The 14,939-nt window shown below is 49.1% G+C and overlaps 7 protein-coding genes across 7 annotated transcripts; 4 read left to right on the top strand and 3 right to left on the bottom strand.

Moving 5' to 3' along the window:
- Positions 1-104: 104 nt before the first annotated feature.
- Positions 105-1,575, top strand: A1O5_03027 (uncharacterized protein; the record flags this gene model as incomplete). The annotated part of the gene is made up of 2 exons (XM_007743640.1): positions 105-1,365; positions 1,424-1,575. The coding sequence occupies 2 exons, from the start codon at positions 105-107 to the stop codon at positions 1,573-1,575; spliced, it is 1,413 nt and encodes a 470-aa protein (XP_007741830.1).
- A 662-nt stretch (positions 1,576-2,237) lies between these two features.
- On the top strand, positions 2,238-3,275 carry A1O5_03026 (uncharacterized protein; the record flags this gene model as incomplete). The annotated part of the gene is made up of 1 exon (XM_007743639.1): positions 2,238-3,275. The coding sequence occupies one exon, from the start codon at positions 2,238-2,240 to the stop codon at positions 3,273-3,275; it is 1,038 nt and encodes a 345-aa protein (XP_007741829.1).
- Positions 3,276-3,767: 492 nt separating this feature from the next.
- A1O5_03025 (uncharacterized protein) lies at positions 3,768-5,057 on the bottom strand (the record flags this gene model as incomplete). Its single annotated transcript, XM_007743638.1, has 1 exon — positions 3,768-5,057. The coding sequence occupies one exon, from the start codon at positions 5,055-5,057 to the stop codon at positions 3,768-3,770; it is 1,290 nt and encodes a 429-aa protein (XP_007741828.1).
- Positions 5,058-5,355: 298 nt separating this feature from the next.
- Positions 5,356-7,221, top strand: A1O5_03024 (uncharacterized protein; the record flags this gene model as incomplete). Its single annotated transcript, XM_007743637.1, has 1 exon — positions 5,356-7,221. The coding sequence occupies one exon, from the start codon at positions 5,356-5,358 to the stop codon at positions 7,219-7,221; it is 1,866 nt and encodes a 621-aa protein (XP_007741827.1).
- A 767-nt stretch (positions 7,222-7,988) lies between these two features.
- A1O5_03023 (uncharacterized protein) lies at positions 7,989-8,529 on the top strand (the record flags this gene model as incomplete). Its single annotated transcript, XM_007743636.1, has 2 exons — positions 7,989-8,031; positions 8,108-8,529. 2 exons carry the CDS (start codon positions 7,989-7,991, stop codon positions 8,527-8,529), a joined length of 465 nt encoding a protein of 154 aa, XP_007741826.1.
- A 2,438-nt stretch (positions 8,530-10,967) lies between these two features.
- On the bottom strand, positions 10,968-12,240 carry A1O5_03022 (uncharacterized protein; the record flags this gene model as incomplete). Its single annotated transcript, XM_007743635.1, has 2 exons — positions 10,968-10,985; positions 11,047-12,240. The coding sequence occupies 2 exons, from the start codon at positions 12,238-12,240 to the stop codon at positions 10,968-10,970; spliced, it is 1,212 nt and encodes a 403-aa protein (XP_007741825.1).
- Positions 12,241-13,628: 1,388 nt separating this feature from the next.
- On the bottom strand, positions 13,629-14,715 carry A1O5_03021 (uncharacterized protein; the record flags this gene model as incomplete). Its single annotated transcript, XM_007743634.1, has 2 exons — positions 13,629-14,596; positions 14,667-14,715. The coding sequence occupies 2 exons, from the start codon at positions 14,713-14,715 to the stop codon at positions 13,629-13,631; spliced, it is 1,017 nt and encodes a 338-aa protein (XP_007741824.1).
- Positions 14,716-14,939: the final 224 nt, after the last annotated feature.

Genomic DNA, 14,939 nt, shown 5'->3' with positions numbered 1-14,939 from the left:
AAGATGGAAAATAAGCACGCGACAACTTCTACCACTTCTTTCGCAGCCTTCATTTCTCATTCACCCAACATCTCCTTTCCGCCACCTTTAGAGAATGTGTCACGATGAAGTTTGGCCAGGACTTTGAAGCGGCCCTCGCTCGCGGCGAGTATCCTCCGGACTGGGTGAACTCGGCCATCTCTTACAAGAAGCTCAAGAAATGCATCAAACGTGTGCAACAGGAACTTCTGAGCCTTGGGCTGGATAAAGACACCCTTGACGCCCTGTGGAAGCACGTTGGCTCCACTGGTTCGGACCTGGACGGCAGTACAACTGATACCTTGCTACAATATACAGTCGAGGACGGTGAAAGGGTCAGCTTCACACCTAAGCTGACAATCCTCGTCGACCCTCGTGATGGCTCTCCTATGGACGCATGGTTGAGTCCCGACACTCGAAGGATCCTACGACGTCTTGCCAGATCCTCAAACCCTCGCATTGATCTCGCTGAGCACCAGGAACAATCTTCGAGTGCACAACCCAGATTACCTGGCGATCATGACCCTGAGCGGACCATTGCGACCGACAAGAATGGAAAATCATTGAACAATGAGCAGCAGCATTTAGACACGGTGGAAGTGCCTTTGACTGCAGATTCTGAGTTCTTTCAAACACTACGTCGGGAATTGACCTGCCTAGATGACCTGCAACAAGCAGAGTACACACGTCTCCGGGGAGAAATCACTCGGCTGGGCAGCGAACTCCGCGCCCTACAAGCAAGCAATTCAAACCGATCTAAAAAGGAGGTCGAAGCATGGCGAAAGATTTTCGAACTCTACTCCGACGCCGAAGTCTTCCTGTCCTCTCACGAGGTCGATGCAGGTGCCCGAGATGCGGCACATGCTCAAAACCAATTTCAACTTTTTAGCCAGTCTCTAGCGGCACAACGGAAGAAGGATGCCGTAAAGCTTGGAAAGGAAGCAGATGGTGCTTTGTCTCGCTTCCTCCAGATCAATGTCAACCTCCTGCGGCTGATCAGGTTCCAAGAAATCAATCGCACTGCTCTTAACAAGATCATGAAGAAATTTGACAAGCGCACGGCTCTACACGCGAAATCCTCGGTGGCACGATCACTTACAAAAACCTCTCCGTTCATGGTCGAAGATTTGGCCAAGGCCACGTGCTTCACCATTTCGGAAGAAGTGTTAAGGATTATCCCACAGCTCAATGATTACCTTTGCCCAATATGTTTCAGCATCTCGTGGAGACCCATCAGATTACGGTGCGGTCACCTATTTTGTATCCGATGTATGATTGTTCTGCAAAGGGAGGAGAAAGATCACTGTCCTCTATGCCGAGAGGAGGTCGTCATGGAGGCCACTGAAAGTAAGTCATTCCTATTCAATTGTGCTACTGTGGAATCTGATCTGACAATTTCCACCAGAAAACATCGACAAAGAAATGGTCAAATTCCTCAAGGCGAATTTCAAAAATGATGTGAAAGAGAAGCAGAAGCAAAACGAGATCGCAGCCGGAATTGATCAGTGGGGGGCCGCGTACGAGCATGCTCAGATGCAGAGATGTGTTGTCATGTGACAGAGGCCTGGTATGATTATGCCACGTCTGGGTCATGCTTCTTGTCTATACCCATCACCAGCCCGCGGTTATGCCTATGAGCGGTTGATAAATAATCATAATGGTTGTATTCGGCGCCAAGACCGCCTTTTGTGAACCTTTCCATCTACCAAGCTACTTTCCTCGCTAGAATATGGCTTCAGCTAAGGCGCGTGTTGAACGGCTTCTGTACAACGCTATCAGCGCCGAGGCGCCCACTGGAGAATGATTTGGCTAATGTGATCGAATAAAGGATGACAATAGCGGTATACTCCCAGTTTATGGAGTATTGAAGTTACTCGGTACATGGCCCCTAGGTTTTCCGGTTCTTGGCGTCAAAGTCGGCCAAACAGGCCCGGAAGTACCGCCGTATCAGGATGATCTCCAATACTATTATCGCCGGTGGAAGTGAAGTGCTTTCAAATTATCATCATTATCATTTCATACCAACTCCTTCCGACCCAGTTCACTGCGTTCGCACAATACTCAAAGCTCTTGATTTCTAAGCAATAGGTCCAATCATCGAGGACAATGTGCAGCATAAGTAGACGTCGTGAGCAGTCTTCTTGGGCGGCGGTTTGTTTCATCCATATTCCGGCAAGTCTTCAGACTTGAATTTAGACTTGAATTTCTTGATTGTCAAAATGCCATCTAAAACAGTCTTCATTACTGGCGCTAACGGCTACATTGGTAGCGCGGTCGCAAGAGCCTTTTCACGGGACGGATGGACAACATACGGCTTGATACGAAGTACTCGGAGCGGCCGAGGCCTCATGCGAGAAGAAGTCATCCCAATTGTTGGCACTGCGACAGATGCATCCGCCATCATCTCAGATCTACCCCCCGTCGACGTGATTATCACCTGTGACGAGGACATCTCCAGCTATGTCCCCCACCACCAAAATAGGCTTTCAATGATCAAACAAATTTGCCGGCATTCAGTGGCTCACGGTAACGTCAAACCTCTCGTGATCTTCAGCAGCGGCTGCAAAGACTACGGCATGACGCCGATGCACGGCGAGGAAGGACTAGAACCGCATACCGAAAATAGTCCTCTCAACCCACCCGACTTACTACGGCCGCGAACAAAAGCTGCAATGGACATGCTCACAACCCACGTAAAGGACTTCGACTGTGTCGTGACTCGGCCGACGACTCTATACGGCTGCTCGGGCAGTTACTACTCCTACTTCTTCTCCCTGGCCGAGCGGGCAAAGAAGGAAAACGGAGGCGTGTTAGAACTCCCTGCAGATCCCAACGTGATCTTACATGGCACCCACGTCGAAGATGTGGCGGCCGCCTACTTGACCCTTGCGACAGCACCGCGTCAGCTCGTGGCGGGGCAGGTATACAACATCTCCGGACATCGGTATGAGACACTGAGCGAGATCGTGCCGGCCATTGAGAAGAGCCACGGGATTCAAGTGCGATTTCGAGACTTCAGGCCTCAGGACGAGGAGACATTTGGGCTGTACGTTCTGTCATTGTTCACGTTTCCACAATGGGTCGGCTCTGAGAAATTACGCAAGGATACGGGCTGGGTGGACAAGATGCCTCTTTTCCACCAGGGATACGAGGTATACCGAGGGGCCTACGAGGCTGCGATGAGCGAGGACCCGGAACAGGTGGAACGCATGTTTGGAAGGAAGGCTCGGGGGACACTACAGGCCAGACAACCTTGAAATAAACCTGTTGAACCAAGCAGGATCCTTGTATGGACATAATCCTGGCTCTTTCTGGCCTGACACTACCCAGCCTGCTCCTTGGACCTTTTGACTCGAGTTTTCATTCTGGGCAAAATGGTAACTATCATTCCACGCCAACAGATCCTCCACAGCCTCGAAGAGGAGAAAACACAACACCAGTTTTGTTGTATTTTAGTGAACTGAGTCAGCTACGCAACAAACCACTCCTCTGTGATGTTTTCCATAATCTACAGAGAAACTTGCAGAAGTAACTGGCCAAAGGCTATCCTACCAATTAAACCCGGTTCACGTTGTAGTCATAAATCACATTTCCTCATTCAAGCTCCCCTCATCCTTCTCACATTATCGCAAACTTGCGATACGCGAAGATTCCTTTCTCGGCGCCTTCAATTGCCTCGCCATCCATTATACCGTGGAGATAACTGGGGCGGATTTAGTAGCTTCCGCATGCGACGAGTGAAAGGTAACCTACCATCCTCCAAGCATCGAATACCTGCCATTGTCCAGCGGCCTAAGAATATAAGGGACGTCACCTCCTAGAAGAACGCACGCGATATCACCTTTCTGTACCGCCAAGTAGGCTAGCCCTATATGTCCTTTTTGCCTCCTAAAAAAGCGTCTGTTGGATAAATGCGACATGGAACCTCCAGAGGCACCAGGACTATCCAGGACTCGAATAAGATGCTCTTCTTGCTCCGGAGTCGCGGGTGGAATTGCTACATCAGGCACGTCCAGTCGAATTTGATCCCGCTCCTTGGCCATCATGCGGAAGTTTGGGTGATAATCGACTAGCTTTTGGTCGATTACGATCGTCCTCCAGAATGCACTGGAAGTCGACTCACCCGTAACGTAAGCTCCTGGGCTTCCTTCGAGACCGAGGCCGAGACGCTTCCACCGATATATAGTATCTTTCACTGACGACTGCAACCCTCGGAATTTGTTGTCTTGCACCGGAGGTGCTGGATCTCCCACAAAATCAAGAACGTCAATGGGCACGCCTTCAAGCACCAGTACTGCATCGTTAGCATTCTGAAGCATAGCCTTGAAACCTTCGATATAGACCTCTCTTACACTACGATTGTAATTAGGTTGCAGTGTCGCGCCATCGTTGACAAGGGCAAGCAGACCGTAAATTTTGTCCCTAGGGTCCGTGACGAGACGGTCGAACGTGATGAGTACCATGTACGAGGGATTGATCTTTCCTGAATTTCTGCGGTCTCGCATGTTCCAGACCAACCGTGCCGTGACAACAATGGATGGTAGGCCTCCCAGTGCTTGACGTCCTGTGTCGGTGCGAGCTATGTGGCGTCGAAAAACTTCAACGATGAGCAGCATTGTGAGGTAATCCGAAAAGAGCACAAATTGTTCCCAGGCTAGATGGTCGCATCCACAATGTGCCTTGGCGAGCTGAGCGGGTGCAACCTCTTGCATCGTCCACACACGACGCCACCAAGGTCTGATGTATAGGGCAACGACACCCAAAGCCCAGCTCTCTGAGTCTGGGCGAGCAAGGAACTCTGTAAACACATCTGCCATAGCCCGGTACTGTTCATGGTCTGACGCATCAACCGGCAACGAGTGTGTCTCAGTGAGAATCCTCCTCTGAATCAGAGCAATTGTTTCCATTCCAAGCTCCGTGTGTTGGTTGTCCTCTCCGAGCCAGATGACTACTTTCTGTGCTGTCGAGTAGACTTTATCCATCAGGGCAACCTGGGAACCACGCTCGGCGACATCTGATTGATTTATACAGATCAGCATGATGTGAGTGAAGAGAGGAGGCAGGTTAAATTGATGCACCGCAGAGGGACATATTGTGGCTGGTGCCAATTCAACAACCCTAAAGTTGGGATAAGCTCGCCAATTGGTCATGGGCGTCTGGAACTTTTTTTGGTGCCGACGATCACATGCTCATTTCTGCATCACGTGGGGGGCTAGGCTTCCATCTTCTCGCCAATATCAGCCTCAAATTCTGAGTGCTCTCTCAACCTCCTTGTCTTATCATTACACCGTTTACAGGTTTCTTGAATAACAAAGCAATTTCTGGGTTAGATTCTTTATGTCAACCTTCCAGTACAGACCATTATCATCAGAGGAGATCAGGGTTCTCAAGCTACTTCCCGGCCAGCTAGAAGACCCATTGAGTTGCGAACTTCAGCACGTTCAGCTGTCGTCTCCACCGACATACGAAGCTCTCTCCTACTGCTGGGGAGATGGCTCGTTGACGCGATCTATTATCTCTGATGGCTCAGAAATGAAGATCACCGAAACGCTATATTCAGCCTTGTGCCGGATGCGACACAAAGATCGCCCCCGTATACTCTGGGCAGATGCTATATGTATCAATCAGGAGGATAAAGATGAGAAAACCTGCCAAGTTGGCTTTATGACCGTCATTTATTCCCACGCAGCACAGGTCAATGTTTGGCTTGGGAGTGATGACGAATGGAGCAAGACTCTCGGGAAGTTCATCCCTCAAGTACACGAGGCACGGAAAAGGCATCTATCTCACCTAAACACGCAAGCCGTTACCGAATCAACCGCTTTACACCTGAGGAAACTTGGCCTTCCAAACCGCTACGACTGGAGATATCTGGCGCTTTCTGCTTTGGTAAACCGTCCTTGGTTTAATCGTGTTTGGATTGTCCAAGAACTTGCCAAATCTGGTAAAGCAGAAGTATACTGCGGAGACTGGATTGTTCCATGGCGCAGTCTTATTGAAGCTGCCAACTGGGTGGACGAAATCGGAATTGGTCATGCTGTCAGACTGTTTGCAAACGAAGGAACGCCTACACAAAACCAACGCTTCCTCCAATTGACCGACTCAAATATTAAAAAGTCGGAGCGTGTTTCTTTGCTCACTCTGTTAATTAGGCATCGGCATTGTCTGTCATCAGATCCTCGTGACAAGATCTTTGCACTTTGCGAACTGGCCTATGATTCTGACATTGTAGAGCTAACCTATCGAAAGAGTACTAAGGAAGTGTACTTAGACACTGCCATCGGTCTTGTTCAACGCTACCGGACATTGGAGGTTGTAACTGCAGCAGGCTTACCCCCAAAGTCTTTCCAGGATGGCATCTCCCTTCCGACCTGGGTTCCAGACTGGACAAGAAATGATGTTTTCATATCCTTGCTGGCGAAGCGCACTGATGGCACTCCAGTCTATCCGGCTAACTCCGCTCCATGGCAAGTGCAAGGATTAGACATCAACAAAGAATGCGGAACACTCACAGTAACCGGCATGCTTTTTGACAGGGTGGACAAGGCTTGCAGTCCTTACAGAGCACGACACCCATTGTCACCAGGATACCAAGAGAGGACCTTCTGGACAATGTGGAGCAATTATATCGACACAGAAGGCTGCTTGATTGAGTGGCAAGAGGTCTTCAAGGTGGATTCCGGCGCCGATTATATTGGTGGAAGTGGAATTCTGGACGCTTTCTGGCAGACTATGTGTGCTGGTAGTCTTCCCTACAAGAACTTCGACGAGGGAAAACGAGCATTCGAGGACTGGGACCGCATGCCTATCCCGGCTCGCATACTGGGAGCATTGGGTCTAAATTACCGCACGAATTACTACAAAGTTTTAGCAATTCCTCTCTCGGTCGCCACAGGCCTTGTTACAAGTGTCTGGCATCTTTTCAGGGGAAGAAAGCCACGAAGTCTGTTATTTCAGCAAATGGCATCTGTTGCTAGTGGCCGACGAATGGTCTCAACGAGTACTGGATATCTCGCCCTTGCGCCATCTGCAACTGAAGTTGGGGATCACGTCGCTTTAATACCCGGATCTGGCCTGCCGTTGTTTCTGCGAGCTGGTGCTAATGAGGGTCGTTTTAGTCTTGTTGGCGAAGGATATGTTCATGGTATAATGAATGGTGAGGGTTTCCGGGAAGAATGCTGTATTCCGCTGTGTTTGGAATAGTCGTCAATGATGTCTTTCACCCAGTGATTTCCCCTTCGAACATGGCGTATCTCAGGGATCTTTTGACGGTGAAAGTTGGAAAATCTTCTGTTGAAGGCCTGCTAAACTTCAGAGATAGCTGGATAAAATGGTATAACGATGTCGACGACCACCAGGAAAGTGTCCATGAAGGCACGATCTTATATTTCTCCATAATAAAGTTTGATAACTGTTGCTCGGGCGCCGCCATATATGTCTCGTGGAGCGCAAATCCCCAAGTCTCGAGAAGGAGTATGCTCATGTTGAACCTGAGACCAATCGCGTTTCAGGAACGTCTCAGGCTAGGCCTGAGCCTGACTAGTGCCAGGAGGCCAATCTACGTGGCAGGCCTCAGGAGAGGGCTTCCAGGACCACAGGGTTTTGTACATAAACGATCAGACACGGCCTGAGACTAGGCACGGACAGATAGACCAATTCATGCCACTTGCTCAGGTGTTGCTAGTCCAACACCTTCCGACCAATAACGATTGCTCGCTTTAGCATTGTCATTGACTGGCCAAGAACTACTCTTTACTATATAGGACTAGATTAGCCGCCTCTGAACCTGCCATGCATAACGTTGACGAAAAGGGAAAGGCTCCTTTTTGTGTGCGGTTGTGCCTCAAAGATCCCATAATCGCATTTCAGCCTAATGTGAATGAAGTCTCCCAGAACTTCTGACTCTCTTCTTATCAAGGCAATAATCTTCGGCTTGTGACATATTATTTTGGTAATAAGGTGGTATCGCGATGGATTTTGGCCAAGAGGAGCGGTCTATTTGGCTTGGGGAAGGTAAGTTAGTTCCGGAATACTAGTGTTTGCTGCGAAGCTGCGGAGCGCAGGCTGATATCAGTAAATCTGATGATAGCATCACGGAGCGTGTGGATTGCCAGCGCCCCTCTGGATCTTTCATACAAGTTGTATATGAAAGCACTCGGGAAATCGCCTTCCGATACGCCAGAAATACCATGGGATGCAAGTGGCGAGTTCGACCTACTACCGAAGATGCCCACCGATTATATCGTCCCACGCCACATGGCACTCTTTGTTATTGACGATGATGTGTACTATGATCCAGAACTTACAATTATGGAGAAACTTCAGGAAGCTGTGTTTTGGGAGCACACTGGGTCGGGAAGCTCAGAATCCGACGGCATGGCTAAGAGGTGGGACGAGGCTGCTATCTTGAAAATCCTGGCAATTGAACCAGTGGGCGACACGAGTCTCTGTAACGAGATCATATCCCAAAGGTGTTGGTACCATCTCCGTGAAGCAGCAGTCCAAGATTGACAAATTTCATAGACTATCAGCCCCTTCGGGCGGGGTGGGAATATCGACCGGTCTGGTGGAATTGTCATGATTTTGCTATCAGACTTGCATATCTCCTAGCTCCAAGCGAATCAGCTTCAATACGCCTTCGGGAACTTGTAAACAATCTCCACGTGGCCAGAATCGAAGATATTATTAGAAGACGGTCGAAAGCAGCCCAAAAGGGATCCCTCAGTTCTTGGAGTGTCGCAGCGCTCAGTCCCATCACTGGGCCGTTGGCTCCTTTCGTCGGTATGGCAGGTTGTGCCATGTTCAGCGTCTGCGTGGTGGGAGAAATGATATATTTAGCGATTGATGATCACGGCTACAGAAGTTGGGCAGCAAATTCAAGAGCCTTAGAGGAGATGTTTCCTGCATTGGCCGCAATTCGTGGATCTTGGCTTTAGAAAGCTTATGTTGGCGGACAAGTCAGAAGAAATATATTCACTTTAATAGGTGACTGATTATTGGACGGAACTTTCTTGTAGCTGTCATTGTGAAGTGCTTGGACGGATTTTCTTATAGCTGTTATTGCGAAGCGCTTGAACATCGTTACATGCAACGGACCACCGGCTGTGATGTATCCGTTTCGAAAGATGGCCCATGCTGCTACGAAGAACAAAAAATGGTGCCAGTGATATCAAAATAAATCTGCACGTTGATGATTTGTCACTGGAGTGGAGCTAGTTATGGTCGAATTTGGGAAAGTGTTTGGCACTGAATTTATTGGCTTTAAGTGAGAATAAGTTTCAAGTCCAACTAGAAATCGCGGTGAATCCCACCGCAGAAAACAAAGGGACTTGAGATAGTACAGCTGAGCACATACGGCGATGTCTTTGATGTCTTTAGAAAAGCGCAAAACAGTCATGTCACGGACCAAGGCCAACCCGACGGCCAGAGACCACCTGGGCCAGGTGGCGCGAGCAACGGCCTCGTTGGCAAGGCTGGCACACGGTCACGCGTGGCCCAGAAGGGAAGGTTGCGCACTGTTGGACTGGTGTACTGGCAACAGTGCAACAGTGCACCGTCACTAGTTTATGACAGCATGAGATGGATATATAGCTACGACCCATCTCCAAGCTAGAGTAGCTTCGTAGTCAGCTTCGTCAACGTTGCGACCCATACCTGTGAGTGCAACACGTTCTACGATCGTATAGCAGCAGGCCGCTATACACCCCTCGGCACCTGGCATACTACGCTTGTGGTACACTCAAGTAAACGTACTAGAACCCGTGACACGTCCTCGTGGAGCGATTCATACCAGGTCATTTGCCAAACCTGACCTCGACCAATGATAGCGATCTGTGCACCATAGTGGGTATAATTGTGTGGCACCTAAACTTTTACACAATACACGAAGCGGAAGCAAGTTTTGCAATCGACTATAGTGATGACTAATGCTGAATTGAACTGTAGCACACAGCTTGGCGGAAGCCCTAGACGCCTTTTCGGGCGTCTCCATCAGGATTTTCCTCAGCAGATTAATTTCAGGCAACAGCGTAGGGGCAGGGTCTTGCAAGGTTCACTGAGTTTTAGCTGAAACTGATGTCTGGCTGAGAGGCAAGTATAGCCGATCGCTGGAGAGCCAGATGTCAGGGGACGGTTCGCCAGCAAACTATCAATGAGTGGATTGCCTATCTATAGGCGCAGGTCGACATCGACTTCCAAGCTGGAGAGTCAAAAAGGAGTAGCCTGCAACCAGCGAGCTATATACATGCGACCCATGAGGGCCTTAGCGCCTTGGCATTCAGACACCAGATTAGGCCCTTTTTCAGGTCAGTGGATGCTCAGTGGGGTGCTCGGCATTTCCCGATCCGAGACCGAGTCAAATCCCTCAGAAAACTGAGGTGTTTGATGCGAGATCGATCAGAATAGATGCAGATGGAACGAACCCGATGAGTAGGTTTTCCAAGTCGAGTTGATGGCAGGCCATTGATTCGCCTACAGAGTGACTCAGGATCGCAATCGGGCTCCTAGTTGTAGAAGATCCCGAACCGGCTCCAAGGAGCCTAAAACTCAAGTGTTTGCAGCATTTGGTTCTGTATTAATCAAGATACATGCAACCGGGAATATGTACGCGAAAGAGCGAGCTAGTATTATTCCAAAAAGTATTGAAAACAATCCATTTCAGGAAAGTCGAAACAGTCATGAAATAATAAGTACCGGTTGACCATCATCTATACCCACAGCAGCCCGAAAACAGCATTGTAGACACTCATTCATTCGCAAAATACAGTGCGCCTTTGATTCCGACCGTTGGTTCGTCTCGAGAGACAGCAACACGCAGCGAAATCGCTCGTCGCCTCTTGCGACAGTGATCGTCTTTCCATGAACAGAATAACACTCGACTTTCTCGGCATTGTGCGCGAATGAGATGACTTTCTTGCACTGTCGGTTCCGACAATTTACCAAGCCTCGAGCTAAGCACGCTTCATCCGCTAGCTTTCCGGGGTCAATATGAACGGATGCGCCTTTTTTATCCTCAAGCTTATAACTGACCCTCAGAGAGCGAACATGCTCTTGGGCAAGCATTGAGATCTCAGTGAAATCTGGTACTTCATCTGTCAAGCCGGTGTAATGTCCATTAGGATGATGCTCTCGATCTGAAACGAAGTCAAATGGCTTTCCATCCCGTTCAATTTTACCAGGCACGACATGCACTCTTCCAGCCAAGTTTCGGTCAAGTGATAACTCCCGAAGCATATCGAGGTAAAAGCAAAGTCCGCCTGTGGAGACTGCAGTGACATCGAGTATATGGCTTAGACCAAAGGTTTCTTGACCTGTGAAGAGTTTCGTCGCATCCAAAAGCCTAGTTTCTGCAATTGAAATATCCGAATCAATATTGCGGGTTGTTGTTTCCAAAACTCGATGTATGTAACCGATGCGTTTCACCTTTTCTAGAAAGTCCTCGTCTGCGTCCGTCCTCATTCGTCGTTGCCTGACGTAAAATCGTTCTAAGCCGGCTCGTGAAGGCAGAATCCCATCCACGATCGATATACCAGCCATCGCCGCAGACATGACCACAATGGATTCAAAAATTGCTGAAAGACAGAATGCCTCATCTTCTGCGGGGCCTCCATCGAAGCATTCGGCACATTTGCATATCTCCTCTATGATGGCGATTTGCTGCTCATGGCGTGTCTGCGCATCGATAAGACTCAACCGTACACCAGATTCCATGTTCTCTTTCGTAACTTCCAACTCTGGGAACCATGCAAGGGTATTCCCGACGAATCCCAAACCACTTGCGGAGTCGAAATAGGACCGCCATTCGCCTAGAATCTCTCGGTCAAAGCTCGGATCGCCACATGTGATCGCTTTGAAGATACGTGCTGCACAACCTATAGCAGTGCCGACGATTTTGGGATTTTTCATAAGTCTCAGGAAATCGCTCCCACATGCTTCAGAGAGGCAATTGTCCCAGCGAAGCCTTCCACTCATGGTTGTCATTTGTAAATCTTCAGATTCCTGATGTAGGAATTCAGCACTGTTTCTTAGGTAATAGGTATTCGTGACCAATTGCATTTCCAGTGGATTTGCGTCGATATCAGAGTCAAAAATGAGCTGGATTTGCGCGTCAGAATGTGTTGAAATGTTCGAGTAGAGTAATTGTCCTTCACAAGAGATGGTCACAGATAAATCGAGAAGCCAAACTGCGACAGCCGCAAGCCAGCCACAGGCCGGCCCTCCCATGATCGATATAGAAGAGATCTCCTTGCAAGAGACTTTACACATGCCTGTCAATACTGCTGCAAGGTCTTTTGGAAAGGGAAAACTTCTACCAGTCACTGCTTGTATATCCATAACATACGTTGTAAAACGTGTCTTGGATGGTCCGAGGGTCATGAATTGCTCAGCTAGCACTGGGAAAGGAGTTGCTGCAAACACTCCCTCGCACGCCTTTATTAGCGCTGACCACTGAAGTCCGGATGGAGTAAGATGTCCTGGGAGTTTGTAAGGCTGAGTCATTTCGAGCAGCACTTCGGCCGCTAGGTTCGTCGGGAAGCATTCTCCTATAGCGCCGCATAATGCTAATAATGCTGTTCCTTCTTGCGAATCCCCCATAGTCCGCACGAGGCTCCTTATGCCGAAGCCAAACCATAAGACATCCCCAAAACTGCTGTACGATCTCAATTTTTCCAACGCTTCTTGTACATTTGCTCTGCCAGCAGGGCCGAGACAGAATCTTTGACTGAGGATTTGGCCGATTAAGATGGTGAGTCCGTCAACATTGGCAGATGATAATCGACCTAGAAGGCATCTAGGCAGAATGTGGAACACTAGGCGCCAGCCTTGGCCGAGACACTTGAGTTCTATGGTTGGCAATTCTTGCTGTTTGACACGGACCACACCAGGGGGGGGGGGGGGTTTCAGCAACCACTCAGGCACGATTCAATAAGCTTGGACGTACGGCTTGAGTGCAATGCACAAAATTAGGCAGCGAAGGAGCAGGGAATCCGCCAGGTCAACATTGGTTATCTGAAACAGATGTCTGCCGACATGCAAGTATAACCGATCCCTTGAGGCCTGATTGGAACCCTTACAGGTCCATGTGATGCCAAGAATAAATTAACCCGTCAGAAAAGAGAGGGTCAAACCTCAGGTTACTGTGGTGGTTCATTGTGGTTCGATAGGAATACAGGCATGCCGCATCCCTTCATGAGCGAAGCCATCAAGTCAACCTCATGCCAGGTGCTCGGGAAGCCTCCCGGATCTCGCATGGCTGCCAGTTCCCTCCGTTCCCTTGTTTTCCAAATCTGCTCCGACCTCTAAAACAGAAATTCACAAAATACTCATCTTTCAAATCACATCTCGGCAATGGCTTTACGTGAATCGCGCCGGGGACTACCTTCACGACTCAACATGTGCGAATCTTCGCTCAATCTAATGCTCCACACGATGGCATGCCAGCATCTCTTCCACTCGCCATTGGTTGGGTTTATCAAGCAGCGAGGTCTTGCTTCCACACTCGCTTTCTCCGCTCCACAGATTGGTTTTGATGCATATGCCGTTGTTAGGTTATTCAGCCCTGATTATATCTTTCAGCCCCGAAACAAAGCCTTCTGAGGTCGTTGTGCCTCTCATGTAGCGCCGTTTTGAAGGAGAGGAAGGCTGGTATGGACGGCGAGGTGAAAGACTGGGGTGAACGAGTACACCTTTCCCCTATGATGCACCTCACCCTTGACCTTATCAATCTTGAGGTCCATGGATGGGTTGGCATATGTCCCTGTGTAGGGCTGATTGATTTGATCCAGAACCTCCTGTCTAGTTTGGACGTCATCAGGGAAGATCCCATACACGATCTTGAGTATTTCTAGCCAGCCCGTCACTAACAACATGTCAGATTTATTCGTGCACCGATATTTGTGGATGTCGAGTACCTGACGGACGTTGTAGGCCAACATTTCGACGATATGCTGAATAAACAGGCTGTTGTCAGGCGTTTTGACGTATTCTCGATGATTGAGGACATATTCTGCCACTTCGTACAGAATCCAAGCACGGGGCTCAAAGGATGGATAACGCCATGCCATTGCGCAGTCGCGCACGAGCATTGGAATGCATGTGAGCATCCTTCTGAAGTAGTACTCTTCAAGTCTGGTTCGAGCCCCGTCGTCGTATTGTGGCATACAGGTCCAGTCTACCCAGATATACGACCATTCTGCGTCCTTCAAGTCTTGAATGAACATTCGAAGGTCCACACCGTCCGGGTCCGGGTGATCCGACGTACGCCAGTAGTGGCTGACGAAAAAGCAGTCTTTGTTATTGACAAAGCCGTAGTCAATCGGAAAAAGAACATATTGATCTAAGTGGCTTGAGCTCCACTTCATCAGTCGCTCCTGCCGCAGGAAGGACTCGCGTGACTGGAAGAACCAATACTCGCGGCCAAGCAGAAGATCATCGATCGAATTTAAGCTGCGCAATTTTTCAGCGTGGCGCTCAGTCGCCGATGCTTTGTCGACTTCGAGGTTGGCGTAGTTTAGTGTTGCCCAAGCCTGGATGCTGCGATCAACCAAAGACGAGAAGGCACTGGAATTTCCCGTGGGTGCTGAGGACAGCTCAGGCTGTTAACAGGGAACGGGAAGAGTACTTAGTAATACAAGAGGTTGATGGCTTACCCGACCTAAATCCTGTTCCTCTTTGACAGGCGGGGACTGAACCAGCCATGGTCGTTCGTAGACGTCGAAAAGGCGATCGTTGTGAAGACAGGCCTCGAAATTGATGAGCCAGATGGGCAAATACCCATATATGTGTTGCTAATGTTCTATGGCTCCTCTTCAGAGCCCCTGCAGCTGTAAGATCAGCCTGGAGAAGGTAACTCACCACGTTACATGCCTCACGATTTTGAGGAGTTGTAAGTAATACAGCGATAGAATTGTGCCTCCTATATT

This window comes from Cladophialophora psammophila, assembly GCF_000585535.1.
Source record: "Cladophialophora psammophila CBS 110553 chromosome Unknown aczJe-supercont1.4, whole genome shotgun sequence".
NCBI classification, from domain to species: domain Eukaryota; kingdom Fungi; phylum Ascomycota; class Eurotiomycetes; order Chaetothyriales; family Herpotrichiellaceae; genus Cladophialophora; species Cladophialophora psammophila.
This window is presented reverse-complemented; position numbering and strand designations above follow the sequence as displayed.